General features: G+C 33.3%; 1 protein-coding gene across 2 annotated transcripts; it reads right to left on the bottom strand.

Annotated features, from left to right (window-relative positions):
- Positions 1-4,349: 4,349 nt before the first annotated feature.
- LOC113741570 (uncharacterized) lies at positions 4,350-9,382 on the bottom strand. 2 transcript variants are annotated; one of them, XM_027269109.2, is made up of 4 exons: positions 8,952-9,380; positions 7,246-7,284; positions 4,744-4,828; positions 4,350-4,595 (listed from the first exon to the last, which is right to left on the bottom strand). In XM_027269109.2, exons 1-4 carry the CDS (start codon positions 9,330-9,332, stop codon positions 4,513-4,515), a joined length of 588 nt encoding a protein of 195 aa, XP_027124910.1. In that variant the 5' UTR covers positions 9,333-9,380; the 3' UTR covers positions 4,350-4,512. The 2 variants fall into 2 exon arrangements, with proteins under 2 accessions (XP_027124910.1, XP_071904072.1); XM_072047971.1 differs by lacking the exon at positions 7,246-7,284 and having other exon boundaries at positions 8,952-9,382.
- Positions 9,383-15,933: the final 6,551 nt, after the last annotated feature.

The following is a 15,933-nucleotide window of genomic DNA, read 5'->3' as shown; positions in this document are numbered from 1 at the left end:
TGGGGGGGGGGGGGGAGGATGTTAAGATTTCTTCCTAATTATCTTTTCCTTTTGAGCAATTCTACAGGATTGTGTTGCGAACATACATAAATTGTGTATGCATTTAAAATGAATTAATTTTTGTTTTATACCTCTGAACTTGTACCCTATTTTTATTTTGCACTTTAAACTTTAATTTTGGGTATTTTGTAGCATAACCTCTCATCCTTTTCCCATTTAAATCTAACTCGTAACATTGTTAGCAAAATTACTTGAGAAGACAGTGCATATCGATGACAATGTATCATTTTGATCCATGTGTGGTCCTTTTGCTTTATGTGATCACTCTTAATACTGGGAGACGGTTGGATTGGATGCTGAGATGAAAGGGATTGTAACTAGAAAATAATGAATTTAAATCCTCTCACTTACAAAAAAAAGAAAAAAAAATCACTCTCAGTACTTGATCATTGATTTGTACGATCCTCAATTCCGCTAGGTTTTCTAATAGTGTTATCGATTGGATTTAAATGGAACAATTCTGAAAGGTTAAAGTGCAAAGTTTTAAAAATTAAAGTTTAAAGTGCGATGATAGAATATGATACAAGTATACAAAGTGCACAGTGAAGTTAGCCCTTTTAAGACTAGAGTAACATTTGACGTCCCCACTGACTTTTTATGACGTTTTTTAAGTCCAAATTATCTTTACAAACACCATGGTGGGAGGATGTCACGGTGGCTAAATGATCATGCTACTAAATGGTTGACTAGATAAATTCTTAGGATATATTTTTGAAAACTAATGAAGTGATTTATGCCAATGTAATTAAAGTTAAAATATTAGAAAAAAAATCACATCAGGGGCCAGTTAGTTTGTCCATAACCACAATTTTGTCCAATTTCTTATACTTAGTGGGATCTATCTCTTGGGCTGAGTTGCATAAAGTGGTACTGTTTACCCATTATGGGATTTACTATTCCAACCTTTACCCTGTCGAGAACCATGTATGTAGCACTAAAGACTCCAAAGTCAACCTCCCATCAAAAATTATCATTCAACTCTTTTTTCTTTGGTTGGTTAGTGCTTTATTAGTCATTTCAAGTGAAAGTTATAGAAAGTGCAATTCAGGGTCAGCCCTATATGTAATGCATTTTATGTCCCACCAATTCGAGATTGAACTCAAGGATGATGCACTTTGAAATGTTGTCAACCATGAAGCTTGAGTCCCAAAGATGATTCAAGTGGATTCCCTCGCTTAGGTTGATTGACGAACTAAACTATATTTGATATTTTAATTGAATTTGATTTGATAAGAACTCGTTCGAATTTGATTTGTTAACTAATGAAACCAACTTAAATAGCATTTTGTGTTTGATATACTTTTAAGTTGTACTGGAACTCGATTCGATTAGTATAAAAATGAAATTTCACATATAAACTATTCAAACTACTCAAACTCGTTCCAGTTTGACTTCATAAAATCTCGTTTAAACTCGACTTGATAAGTAAACAAGTTAAATTTGAATAAAATTTCAAACTCATCAAAATAATTAACCAAATTTGAACATAGGAATGTTCGACTTGTTTAGACTCGCTTACACTCCTATTCTGCTTGACTATCTTTTTGTTATAATGATACTTTCAGGGCATAATTGTGCGATGATAGCATATTTCAAAATATTATATTAATTGTTAAGCTAGATTCCAAATTAGGCAAATCTAATTTTTATTGCATACATACTCTTGAAATTTCTTTCTTTATTGTAGTTAGATCATCCATTTAGCATTTATTCTTAATTCAGCTGAGTCTCCAACGGTCCAACCCATCAACTATCATCAATACCAAAAATGTCACAAAAAATATGTTCATAATTCTAATCTCGTAATGAAACGGTTTAATTTTTTGTACCATCTAAAAAGATAGAAGCGCTTAAATAATTCATTCCATAAGGTAAGATTGAGGTAGGATGAAATTGAGTTCGATTTTTTGAGCTATTCACCTATAACTTAGAAGTTGAGGAATCGTGTTACTAAAAAGGTAAGTAGAGACCTGTTATCCTTCCTCTTTAAGAACAGAAAAGAGAAACAAAACAAAAAACGAAAAGGAAAAGGGAAGAAAGATCATCCAAAAATGAACCAACCAAAATAGGGATTTCATTATTATTTTGTCTTTGGTCCCTAATGTTGTGTTTATGTTTTGTGACCAATACCATGCAGGGCTTGACCTGGTGGCAAAAAAGTGTACAACTCCTAAATTGGATAGAAATAGCACACTTGTCACTATGTTCAGCCTACAGGATTAATGGATGTTTTCATGGCATAACATTTTTTGCCCTTTTTTTTTAACATGTATGGCCAGAATTGTTACGGTTGGAACATCAATCGAAACAAAGTATCTCTGATATTATCGTCTTTGTGGTGACAAAATTAGGGGTGAAATGCTTCGTCAAAGAAGGAAAGGACGTTGTGGAAGGGAAAAGCATCATCTATTGCAAGAAAGTGCGGATTAAAGCACATCACTTTCTGAGGAAAAGTAAGAAAAAGACTCATTTTGCTTGCCAACTTTTTCTTCATTACCTGCTTCTGAGTGAAGAGTAATAGGACCAAAGAAACAGATGAAAAGTATAAGTTGACAACAGTTTAATCCAAAGAAGAGTAGCTAGATGACAAAGACTATATAGAAGAATATATAGTTCTTGCTTATCCCTTCTATTGACTTCTTTCATGCATAAAATTATAAACAAAACAATTTCTAAGTTTGGTACAAGCCTGAGTTCGACCATAACCTGCACTTTTGTCTCTGCTAATAGAATTTCACCACGTTAACCAATTGAATTCTAGTGATTTTAATGAAAGGAATAGAATGTGGTGAAACAATTTGCTTCTAATTCACTTTACGTGTGAGACAAAAACTCAAGATAAAAATGATATAAACAATGACTCCTTTATCAATAGAGTCAGATCCCCTATTATACTGGTTTACATTTGTCCAAATGGCCAACAATGATTTTCAAAAACCAAAAAAAAAAAAAAAAAGTTGACTAAATCTCAAAAGTTATTGCTAATTGAACAAGAAGGTGTGAATCTGTGGATTTTTTCCCCTTTTTTAGCAGAGTTTGCTGTTCATAGCCATAACCCTGAGGCAGTCAGTCCTTATGAATTGTGAAGCAAACACGACTTATATGCAAATTCCACAACCTTTTTTGACTAGATTTTGGCACCTGGATGTCTAATTTGTCAATGGCTGAAAAGGGTTGGTTGATTAAAACCCTATACTTTTCTTCTACAATATGGAGGTGGCGTTGGTCGTTCAACTTCAGAAATAGAAGTTAGTTTTACTTTAGATTTCAAAGTTTTTGAGTGTTTATTTTGGTTCTTGGCCAAAAAGGGCTCAGACAGTCAACAGTCAACATATACTTATTTGTCAAAATTTTCATAATTTGATGGGGTACATTTTGACTTGTTGGATGCTAGTTGATAAAGAGCTGGTTCTTTGACTGCATTTGTTCTATAAGGTAAAGAACCACCTTCAAATTCATATATTAACCTTCAATGAAAAACGTTAATGTGGTATATCCTTCAAAAATAAGGGAGAAAGAAAATGATACATTCAAGGAAACTATTACGATTACCTTTTTATATATTAACAGTATAGTAATTTTTTACACTAATAGTTTTAGATTTATGCCACATGAGCATCATTTAAATTTTAAATTTAAATTCATATTATATAGTATAATCTAAACCTATTAATATAAAAAATATATATATATATATACACTGACAGTGTATAAAAAAATTATTCAAACTATTATTCCTACACAAACTCAGAGGCATTTCAAACCAAGTTTTCTAATTGGTGTTAAGGCATTAAAATACATGTTAGTATCATCTAAATGCACAAACTCATTTATTGTTGTCTTCTTGCTTTTGACACTTTTTCAATCTAACTTTAGTTTTCTGAAATTTGACTGAAATAAACGAGTAATAAGTTGTGAAAGACAAAAATTCAGATGCCTATTTCTTGCGTTTTAATATACCGTATTACTACTATGTAGATCAGTCAATGTAGATTACTTTCCATAGCCAACATCAGCAACAAAAATGAAAATTACCTACAGATAAAGAGTGCTAAATCCCCAGAAATGCATGAGTTTCTACAATACCATTATCTTTTTTTTTTTTTCTTTGCTTTTGTTATTTGGTCAAAATCTATGATACCATAATTGGAGTATAACAAACTGCACATACCAATTTTGTTTTAAAAGCAGGATTTTCCCCTACTGTTGATAGATGCATGCAATCACCTACAAGGCTCACAAACACAGAAAGGGAGAAGGGTACCCCAAAAAAACGAAAAAAAGCCCAGTTAACTAGGAATGTTCTCAAATAAATTCATTATCAATAAGCTTAAACAATATAGAGAATGAGAGAAATTATGTTCTAACTAATTGAGTACATTCTAGGCTTTCTAGCTAATCCAATTTTACAACAGATGCAATTGTGCAAGTCACCAGCCCACAACATAATCATCACTGGATGTTACATCCCCCAGAATCTTGTCCTCGTCGGACGTTACCATAGGCTGTCAGTTCAAGTAAATCCATATCTCGACCTGCGGTTGATTAAATGACCAATTTACAAAGAAGAAATGGTGAGTAATCTTACATACCTGATTACCTAAAAGTCCAGACGTTTCAATTTTATTTCAAGTAAGTATTCTTCTGTAACCGAATGAAAAGTAATGCAAGAGTGGGAAATACCTGAAACCCGACAGTAAGAACTCTTCTGAATAAGTTCAGATTTAGATATCTCAGTACGGTTCCCCTTAGATCGATTAACTGTTGCCTGCAGCAAGGAACAGGTGATGAGGCAATACCTTCCGTGTTAAATCACTACGGCAGAGTACATGGGAAAATAAAAACTGATTCATTTCATGCAAAAATACTTGTAATGAGCTCTGACCTACAGGATGTTAAAAGCAAAAAAAGGTCTGTAAAGCAATCCAGTTAGGTTTGCCCAATTTGAAAAGGCAAAAAATTGAAAAGGAGGGGATGAAGACGCTAAAAGGATGAGCTATTTATTGCTGTTAGATAAAATTATTGGAATTCAGTCCTTGATTTTAGCAAATAAAAAAATGAAGTTCCATGCTTAACTTGAAAAAGAAAATCAACTTTTACGTAATCAATCACTTCTGATTCCAGTAAGTGACTTCATGAACATAAAATGAAACAAAATACTTGACTTCACAAGTTTTTTATTATATTAGAAGAATAATCAAAACCAAAGGGGGCCTAATTATCTATTCACGACAACACAAATATGACTTGGGTGTTGGTTCACATGCTTTCAAAACTGACGGCAGAGTTTGATATACACACGTTATATGAGCCCAATTGTAGCTTGGGCTCATTTAACTGACATGCCCATACAAGCATGTCAATTACTTCATCAAACAACAAGAACTAGATTGCTAGAAGCACTAAACAGCACAGTAATCTCATAATGCATAGAATAAAATCGCACTAAGATGTCAAGTTTTACACATTCAACTCAGTCAATGTAGTGTTTAAAAACAAATACTAATCTTATACAGGTCAAACCTGTTATATTAATTTCAATAAAAAAAAAAACAAACAAACGAAATCTAGACAGCAGAAAACTAGAACATCAAATTGTCCAGGTTCCATCTCTATCCTGGGAAAGCAGTGCATGAACAAAAGAGAATAGGAGGACACAGAATTCAAGTCTAACGGGGTTTTAAGATGTATACCGCATTTGAGGCGGAACATAAAGTTAGCTTTTGTGGGCTAACGGAAACATTGAAAGAAGTTCTATGAGCAGCCCAAGAAGATTCTGATAATCCAGTTATGTCAAACAACATGGTGGAAGAGGAAGAAGCATGTTCCAACCCAGCACCGAGAGAATGAATCAAACAATAGACAAGGGAAAATTATGTAGGACATCAAAATTCATATGAAGTTATATTGGACGGTTCTGCAAAAGAACACGAGTATCATTTAAAAAGTGGGTATCATTTGTGATCCAGTAAATGTGTGGAGCAGCTAATCAAAGTGACAAGTGAGGTTAAAATAAGCAGCAGTTTTAAAACTGACGAGGCAGAGTTTTGCTACAGAGGATGATTTGTGAAGAGAGGTCCTAAAGTAGCAAGAATGAATGATTACTGCTACCTATATGGATGAAGAAGTCACCAGCATAAGGATACAAGATTCTCGAAACTATCTAAAGAGGATTGAAAAGTGTCCAAAGAGTCAGATCCTCAGATAAGGTGCGCTATTAAGACAAAGCATCATTGGTTAAGCTAAATAGACACTTTTCAGAATAGCTGTTGATAACAATTAGACATTTGCAGATCCTTCATGATGCACAATGTGGGAAAACATGGCAAGTCCATGTTTGAAAGAAAGGTGCAAGAAGGGAGGTGGATAACAAGCAGTGAAGCCTCTAAATGAGCAAGACATGCAAAGTGATAAACTGCATAGAATAGGACTTGTCAAGAAATACGTGCAACCTTAACAGTCCAATGCCTGTTTTATTGAATAACTGGAAAATCTCAGAAAACCTTCATTTGGAAAGAAAGACCAAACGATGTACCCCTCGGACATTTATCTTTATTGCTGGGGAAGCTACAACAAAATCTTGGCAGGAATTGTCAGAGGAAGAGTAACATTTGTATCGTACTGTTTTGTGCACACAGAAGCAGAGACGAGTTCCAACCATTTGTCTCCATTATGAAGCATGAGCTCTTCATGTTTTAAGCATGGCAACGAACTATACCAAGAGAACATTAATTTATTGCTTTGCTGGAGCTTATTTTGAAGAAAAATAAGAATATTGTAAAAGAGTTGGCAGCAAGTGGTTGTCTTCCAGGCAATATAGAAAGTACTGTACAACAAGCAGAAACAAATAGCACACGGATTATCCTTTGGTTACAGATTCAATCTTTTGTATCACATTTTGGGGTATACACAAGCATCATCCTTCACAGTACACTATCAATTTTTAACTTCTGGAGAGCTTCCAAGTTTTATCCACATTAAACAGCACTTTTCTCAAATGACAACCATTAGATGCTTTGTTAACAATTAACATTACTTTTCAACCAACAAAAGAGAAAACCACGTTGAAGCACAAATATGTTACAGTCAAGCAAATGGAAGGATGAGAAATAATGCTATCTGTAAAGTTGAGTAGATAGGTGATTAAGTGAAAGATCTGTTTTCATATTGAAGAAAATTCCGTACCTGCAAAACTTGACAATTTTCTAATGTGCTTTGTCCTCCCTGAAAATGATCCAAATTTGGGTTTTAGCAGAAACTAACGTAAGGCTCAAAGAATATCATGCGAATTAGACATAAAAAATACAACATAAAAATTTCAGAGAGCAGGAAAAACTGATATTAAACTTCTAAATTGAGCTGAAGCCAACAAGTAAAAGAAATCACATGGGATACTATATATATTTACAGTATATGCATCACAGAGGATGTGAATAACAAATAAAGCAGTAACTGGATCATGACCACTGCAACATAAACTTAACTTCAGTTACAATTTTTTTTTTTTTTTGAAGTCCTGGTCCGATTAGTCAGATTCTGCCCTCTAGATGAGAGAATACAAAAAAAAAATAGTTATTTTTTCTGATGCATCAGTTTACATTGTCAGTAACTCTCAACTGTCTTAGTTGGTCAAGTTAGACACACTAACATAATTAATGTGCAATGGTCCAGTATTGGAAGTAAAGACCTTATCATTCTTTTTTAATAAATCTTTTGCTCATGAATCATAGTTAAACCAGCACAATCTAGAAGAACAAAGTTTATTATTTCATATTACATTGACAAGGCAAAACATCTCAACATCATAGCAAAACGAAAAAGAATCACAGGTAACGAGCAAAGAAAATTAACACAGCAACACATTTGCAGAAAGGCTTCCTGCTAACCAATAACATAAAGACAACCAGCCCATTTATAAGTTCTTTGCAATTTCCAGGAAAAGCTTTAGGTTTTGACTCCCAGAAGGAGATTTTGGATGGAAAAACGGCTAAGAGAGCTGCAACACTGAAAACTGATTCCATTGCTAGTCTTCCCAAACCTAGCCTGTTGACTTTAGCCTAATAAATCCTATTCTGGTGTATAAGGAAGATGGTATCATTGGATTTGGTAACCCCTAGCCTTGCTTCAAAAAATGGGCCAGAAGTAAAATGCATCCCATTTCTGCTCACAAAAATCTGTGCTCTATCTTAAGAAAATATATTAGCACAACTTTGGGATTCAAATCTGCTACAAGATTCAACAAGCCGTTCAAACCGAGTTCAGGAACCATATTCCCAGGATAAATTGATCCAACTACAAGAAATCGAACCTTTACAACTAATCAGTTCTTGCAAACAGAAACCAGCAAAACAAAAAACAAATGGACCTAATCAAGACCTTCGGGTTAGATTTTAGAACATATTGATTCAAAAGGTATTATTGGCTTAGCTACCTAGAAGTCCGAAATCATAACCATTTCATCCAATACAACTCAAAACCCGACAAGGAAACCCAAAATTCGCAGTTTAGTAAGCAAATTATGCTTCCACACCCCACAATCAAATAAAAAAGAGAATTATTTCAGCTGCACAATGAGAGAACCACAGGAAAAAAACTTAAAAATTAATAGTCAAAACCCAAAAAATTAAAACTTTGGAACAAATTCAAGGGAAAGCGTAAAAAAAGAAAAGAAAAGAAAAAGAACCCCAATTCATAACACTAAACACCAACAGAGGCGGGGAAAAAACCAAAAGGAAAAAAAAACAGCTCCAGACACCCATTTCCATCACTGGATAAACCCATAATTCCAAATTTATTAAGACAATAAGAATCTAAATAAAGTTAGCAGCTTCAAAGATTCAAAATTTACAAAAAAGTAAAAATTCAAAATCTTGAAAAATGAGCATCAATACCTTAGAATAAGGAACAATATGGTCATAATCGTGGCATAAACAACCCGGGCAGCCCACAAGCTTCCGGAACACAATATTCCCTAGCGGGTCACGGCGCCATCGATCCGGGTCACGACCCTTGATTTTCTCTGCCTTTTCCCAGCATTGTTGCTTCACGCTGTAAGGAAAGCTTCTTGGGTTGGGATTCGGGTCGGGCGAAGAGATTTGGAGTTTTTCAAAGACTGCAAGTTCTTCAGTGATGGGGTCGCTGTCGAGAAGAAGTGAGGATGATGGCGGAGGGGAGGAGAATCTGGAGTTACGGGTCCTGCCCGATTCGGATGGGTCTCCGGGTCGGGCCCTGGTTGGAGATCCGTTGGTTCGTTTTCTTCTGCTGGCTCTCATGTTGAAAACTGCGCCAAATTTAGGATGAGATTATTGGGGCCAAAATTTTAAGAGGACGAAAAGAAACAATAGATAAGGAAAGAAAGGTTTAATTACACTCTCCCCCTTGAACTTGACAATTACTGATACTTCCCCCTCTAAACTCTGCACATATATGCTAGTGATAAGTTTTACATCCAAAAATTCGATTATATGATGTGCTTGCAAATAGATAATGGTTTATGGATAACATTACAGTTTAGGAATAGAATGGATTAAGGAATATAGAGTGACTTATTGCTGTTACTAAAAAAGAAGAGTATTTATTCAGGAAAATAAACACCACACTAAGGTCACATGTCATATTGCAAAAGAAAGAAAGGAAAAACACAATAAAAGATGACATATTACCTATTTTCATGGTTATGAAATCAACCATAAGCTCATGAAATTCTATAAAATTACTTCACTACAAGTTATCAAGGTGTATCTCTACTTTCGTGAATGTATTCCTTAGATTTAACATTTCCATGAACTAGTGTCAAATTTTAATTTTCGTTGCAAATATAACACCTTGAGACGATCATAATTAATGATCATTTAATCATGGTTATAAGAGCAAAAATGCTAAATAACTCAATTAAGATGATAGCCTCAAAATAACTAAGAAATCAACACATAACAATAATAGATAGTTTACTTTAAAACAACATTAACAACATAAAATCCAAACTTTGCATTAACAAAACTTAGAAGTCAATATAAGATCAAGAATTGGAGAGAAGAAAACCCTTATCAGTAGTTATCACTAGAGTTTCTTGAACCTCTCCATTGTCATCTCTCTTGGCTTCTTTGTTGAGCCAACACAGAAGCTAAGATGAATAGCAACTAAATTATCCTACGCTAACCTACATCAAAACAAGAAAAAGAAAGTGAAGACAACTATATCTGTTGAAGGCTTTTGTCTTGCTTCTAAGAGCAAGACACAACCCTTTGGTTTGTTTCTCTTCTCTCCAAAGCTCCCTACACTCTCTAGAACTAACAAGAACTCCCAGCACTAAACTAAACAAAGCTCTTTCTATTTACCTTCTTCAATTCCCTCAATCTTCTACAATAAGTTCTTTTGGTCTTGAAGAGACAAAAGTTGAAGATGGAATGACATAAAGTTGACAAAAAGTTAACAAAATTTGATGTTTTGAATCCAAAAAAATGGTTTCAGCTGCCCATATCACTGTGATCAAAAGGCCGTTGCAAGTTGCACAAATTTGTAAATTTTTTTTTGCTCCAAAGTCTAGCCTAGAATTCCACAAATAGGCCTCAAATTCTGTTTTCTTCACTTTGTCTTGAAAACCTTTTGATGAATATCCGAGTTTGAATCTAGCTTACCCATGTCAATTTGGGGCAATATTATCCCTACTCAATCCGGCAATGACTTTGTGTAATTGGTGCCGAATTGTCCTTACTTCTTATTTCTATCAAAAATGATAAACTTTAACAAGTAAATGTGGGATGAATTCACAAGTATTCTCAAAGTTATTCAAGAATATCAAATATTGTCAAAATAGTCATTCATATTGTCATCGGAGTTCGAAATTAACTACAAATGACCTAAAATACGCATAAAGTATGAAGTAAAATTGACACTTATTTAAATTTGTCTCTATGAAGCTGCATGTTTGGAAAATGATGGATCACTAGAGGGCTTTTTGATAGAAACCTACCTAATTGGGAGTAAGAGGAATACCAGGGAGTTCTCTCGTTTCCTCAGAATGATCACAGCCATATTCTGATTCACTACTCTCTAACCAACCAGATTGCCAAAAACGTGGAACATGCACCATTTAAAAACAGTAAAAAGACAGGAAGGTCTACTAAGTGAGGACCACTACTTTAAAGGCTTGGTTAGCAGGAAAAAGTACAAACAGTCTAACATTCAAACAAAGGGAATAAAATGAAGTGAGACGCTTTGCAAGATTCAAAGGTAATAGCACAAGCAGGAATGAACTCAGTGAAAGCTCCTAAAGAAGGAGATCTCTTAATCGAGATTATGTCCGACTAGCCTAGCAATGAAACTCAATAAACAGTGAGAATGGTGAGTACTTATAGATTCTAGGAGTATTCTATGATCTTGACAATGGTGAGTCTCTTTCTATTGTCTATTGCATGAAACTATGCTCCTATCTTAGTTAACTGTATCAGGAAAGTTAGCTCTCCTAGGATGGCTCACCCTTCTATCCAGTGGATATTAAAGTAGGATGTAGGATGACTCACCCTTCTACCTAGTGGATATTAAAGTGGGCTGTAAAGGGTCATTACCAGCCAATCTAGTGATCCTGTCAGGCCAGGTCAGCTACCTCGGTCACCCTGGTCTATCTATCCAGATGATGTCGAGGGTCTTAGCAATGTAGTCACACGAGCTAAGTAACAAAGTCAACTATTATTTATACAATGTAATTGCCAACTAAATTGAGAAAATGTCAACGATGTAGGAACTCTGGTGGTTAGAACTTGAAATCATGTGTTTTATGCATATAACATGCATATAGTTTCTTGGGATAATCGTAAAAACCTCTCCTGAAGTTTCTAACAGTTGCACTCACCTCTCTTGAGGTTTCGAAAATAGCATTGACCTCCCCTAATATGAATTTGGGGCCTATAGCTAACATAAAATAGGGTGAATTTACTTCCATACCCCAAGAGTTTAAGGTTGTTAGTAAACAAATATGGGGCAAAAAATTTAGGGCAATAAACAAGTTAAACACAACTAATTAAATAAAATTAACGGTTATTTCTTGCTGATTAGGCATTATAAGTGCACTTATAAAAATGTCGCCAATTGATGCTCCAATATGGCACTATTTTAATTGGTGCCATTTTGTGATTGACAGCACTTGAGAGGACAATCCAAGTCGTATATTATTATCTGTGGCATTTGGTTGTTCGAGCTTTGCCATTTTGGTGAATTCCATGATTCTCCCTAGTGGTTTGATGAAGCCATTCTTCTGGCACCACTACTTCACTTTTAACTAGTAAACTAACCACAAAAAAAAATTACTTATGTTGGTTTCTAAGAAGTTTCAATGCACATTAGTAAAAGAGAATTTTTGGAGTTGGTTTGTACACTTTATATGCTTTAGAATCTCATATTCTAAATGTATGTTTGTTGTTTCTTCCAATTGTTGCTATTGCACGTGTTCTCCTTGCATTTGTATTCCTTTGAATTTGACTAATTGTTTCCAATTTTAAATGCTTTTTATTCTTTTACTAATAAACCTTACAAGAGACAAAAAGGGTACAAATGGAACAAAATTATCATCTTATTTCTCAAAAGACTTTTCTAATGGCACTTTCTTTGACATGAACTGAATTTGCCATCAAAACTTTAAGTTCAGGGGAAGGTCAGTGCTATTTTCGAAATCTCAAAAGAGGTGAATGCAACTATCAGAAACCTCAGGGGATGCTTCTACAATTATCCCTAGTTTATTACAAAATAACTACATAATTAGCTACCATTTATTATAGGGTTATTATTACTTTACCCCCTTAACTTTCGATGGCACTATCAATTTTCTCCTTAACGTTTCCTTTAGTCACTTTACCCCTAAAACTAACAGTCAAAGTTAACAGAATTTGTTAATTAAAGTGAAAAGATATGTTTAGCCCTTAAAATTATTATCACTTTATCCTCATAAACTATAGCATCATTATCAATTTACTCCATAGAGTTATTTTTTAAGCAATTTATCCTATCATTAAACTAACTTAGCAAGTTAAAGAACTTTAGAAGAAAGTACCCTTCTCTTTGGATAATAAAAACAATAAAAAAAAATTAGAGTGGCTCTATTCCTTTTTAGTATCAAGGAAAAAAGTCAAAGTGTTAATCTCTTTTTTTTTTAACAATCTTATTAATATTGAAAAAAATAGAAAGATGGGGAGGGGAAGAGAGAGAGAGAGAGAGAGAAAGAAAGAGTTCAATTCTTTTTCTAAAAATTACAAATAAGAAAGAATTAAATACTTTTATTATTTTAAAATTATTTCACTTTTCTTTTTTACCATCAAATTTTAATTCTAATCTCGACAACCTTAAAGTAATATGATAATGTTAGACTTTTATTTATTTTCTTTGTTTGCAAATCTAATTGTTTGTCTCTTTCTTTCCTATCTCTTTTCCTTTTCCTAGTATTAATAAGTGTGAAAAAAGAAATTTGAGAAAATTATTTTATTTTTATATTTTTGGATCTCTTAAAGTGAAAAAAAATAACCATTCCAACTTTTTTATTTTTAATTATCTATAAAAAAGGTAAATATATTTAAATTTTTTTTACCATACTAGTTAGATTAACAATGAGATAAAATGCCTAGAAAATAATGTTAGAAATTAAAGTAATTGTATCACTATAATTTTAAGGAATAAAGTGATAATAACAATGTGAGAATACTATAGAATAAAGGGGTATTTTTGTCCAAAATTTCTTAACATGTTGAGTTGAATTACTTTTGGGATTGAAGTGACTAAACGATAACGTTAGGGGGTAAACTGATAATAGTGATATAATTTAAAGGGGTAAAGTGATAATAACCAATTAGCCAAATCATTAAATTATGCAAAGTTGTGCTCAGTTTCAAATATTCTAATTAGGAGATTCTTAGGGGCCATTTAATTTTGCATGTTAATTACTGCAATGTTTAACGTGTATAGCTACTTTGCATTAATTTTGTAATATATGGTGTGGCTACAAATAGCTATTAACTTCCTCCACAGTATCCTTCCACAAACAAGATTAACCACAAGATATTGCAGAATGCAATGTTTTAAAACCCAACTTGGACCAGCTGATCGAATCGGTCAACCTGTTGATTGGCCTGCTTTTTTATTTGAGTGGGCCTTAAAAGTAGTTTGGTTAAAACTCCTTCAATATCACACTAAATCGAAAAAACCATTCGATTCAACCGTTCAACCGAAACTGTTTTTATTGAACCAATTCCTTGCCCACATATAATTAATCCAAAAAAAATAAATTTGGCCAACTAATCTCATTCAGTGACATTCCAAAATTAAACCTTACTAATTATCCATGCGTAATTGTCTTAAATTAATTAGGCAATAACAATTATTACTTTATTTCTTCTCCTTTTTCTTTCTCTCTTCCATAATGATACCTCAATTCTTGTCTAACATTTATTTGACATAATATATTAATTATGCTAACATTTCAATTGTTTGTCATTACCTTCTATTTATTTTCATTCCTATTTGATAAACTACTAATCATATAATTTAGGAAAATTAAAATGTAAAACATTAAAGATAGATAATAATGCTATTCTATAATTTTTTTGCCTTTACTTATAAAAGTTATTCTTAAATTTCAAACAAGTAATACTTAAGATTAGAATGAGTATTGAAGTGATTCTTTTTAACATTATTATTGAAGTTTTTACAAATATTTGCATATTTTTAGATGTTTAATATTTACTAATAATATATATGATGTATTTGTGGCGTCATGAGTCAATAATGGTTAGTCCAACGATTAAACTAATGACCCTTGACCCAATCATATTTCCAGGTCAACATATGGTCTAGGTTTCAAAACCTTGATAGAATGAATGCAATATGTGTCTCTCATTAAAACCACATTTGAAATTTATCTAAATTTTATGTATGTATCTTTCATCTAATCATGATAATGTATACATTGTCAATGCATATAAGATTTACTTTTTAAAATAAATGTGAATGTTTTCCAGAAACATGCTCTTGAAAATATGCAAAGTTTTAAACAAGCTTTTCAATGACTTTTTCATTTCTTAGACACACAATTACAAAAACACTGATAGATTAATTTTTCCAACAAGTACCCCAACAACAACCATGAAATACTCTAATTTTGTACAAATTTAAAAACTCATTTTTGTAGACTTCAACTTCACATACTTCTTGTTGGAAATTAGTTTGTAATATGAAAATTGATCATGACTTGTTACATGATTTTTTTTATCATGTCTAGAAGTTTGATTCATGAATTTCCTACAAGGTTCATTGGTACATTGATGTATCTTCTCAACTTCATTTGTTAATTTATGGAACTACTCCATTCATGTACTTGAAGTACTAAATTCATGAATGGACATTAAGTGAAAATACATTAATGTATTTTCTCAAGTTCATTAGTTCATGTATTTGGTGTACTATATTTATAAATGGGCATTAAGTGAAGTTCATATACTCTTGCTCTCGGATTGCCTATAAATAGAGGTAGTCTAAACCTCTTTTGTGCAACTTCTGCTTAGGCTATCTTAGATTAGCAAAACCAACTTCTTGCATCTCTTTCTTGTGAAAACTAAATTTAAACTTGCTATAGGCTAGCTTTTGTTTCCATTGTATCCTAGAGGTAATTTGCCATCTCAACCTGGTTAGCAAGATAGTGAAGGCAAATCACACCTTAAGGAGAGTGATCACACTTGGGGTGGAGCTGAACAGAGTAGCTCGACTCGATCTCGAGCTGTTGACCGAGTAGCTCGACTCGGTCAGCAGCTCGAGATCGAGCTCAGTCAAACGAACTCGATCTCGAGCTTGAGCTGTTCGTTAGAGCTAGCGAGTTGAGTTCGATCTTAGATA

This window comes from Coffea arabica, chromosome 4e (assembly GCF_036785885.1).
Source record: "Coffea arabica cultivar ET-39 chromosome 4e, Coffea Arabica ET-39 HiFi, whole genome shotgun sequence".
Lineage (NCBI taxonomy): Eukaryota > Viridiplantae > Streptophyta > Magnoliopsida > Gentianales > Rubiaceae > Coffea > Coffea arabica.
The sequence above is the reverse complement of the archived record's forward strand: the minus strand, read 5'-3'. Positions and strand labels throughout refer to the sequence as shown.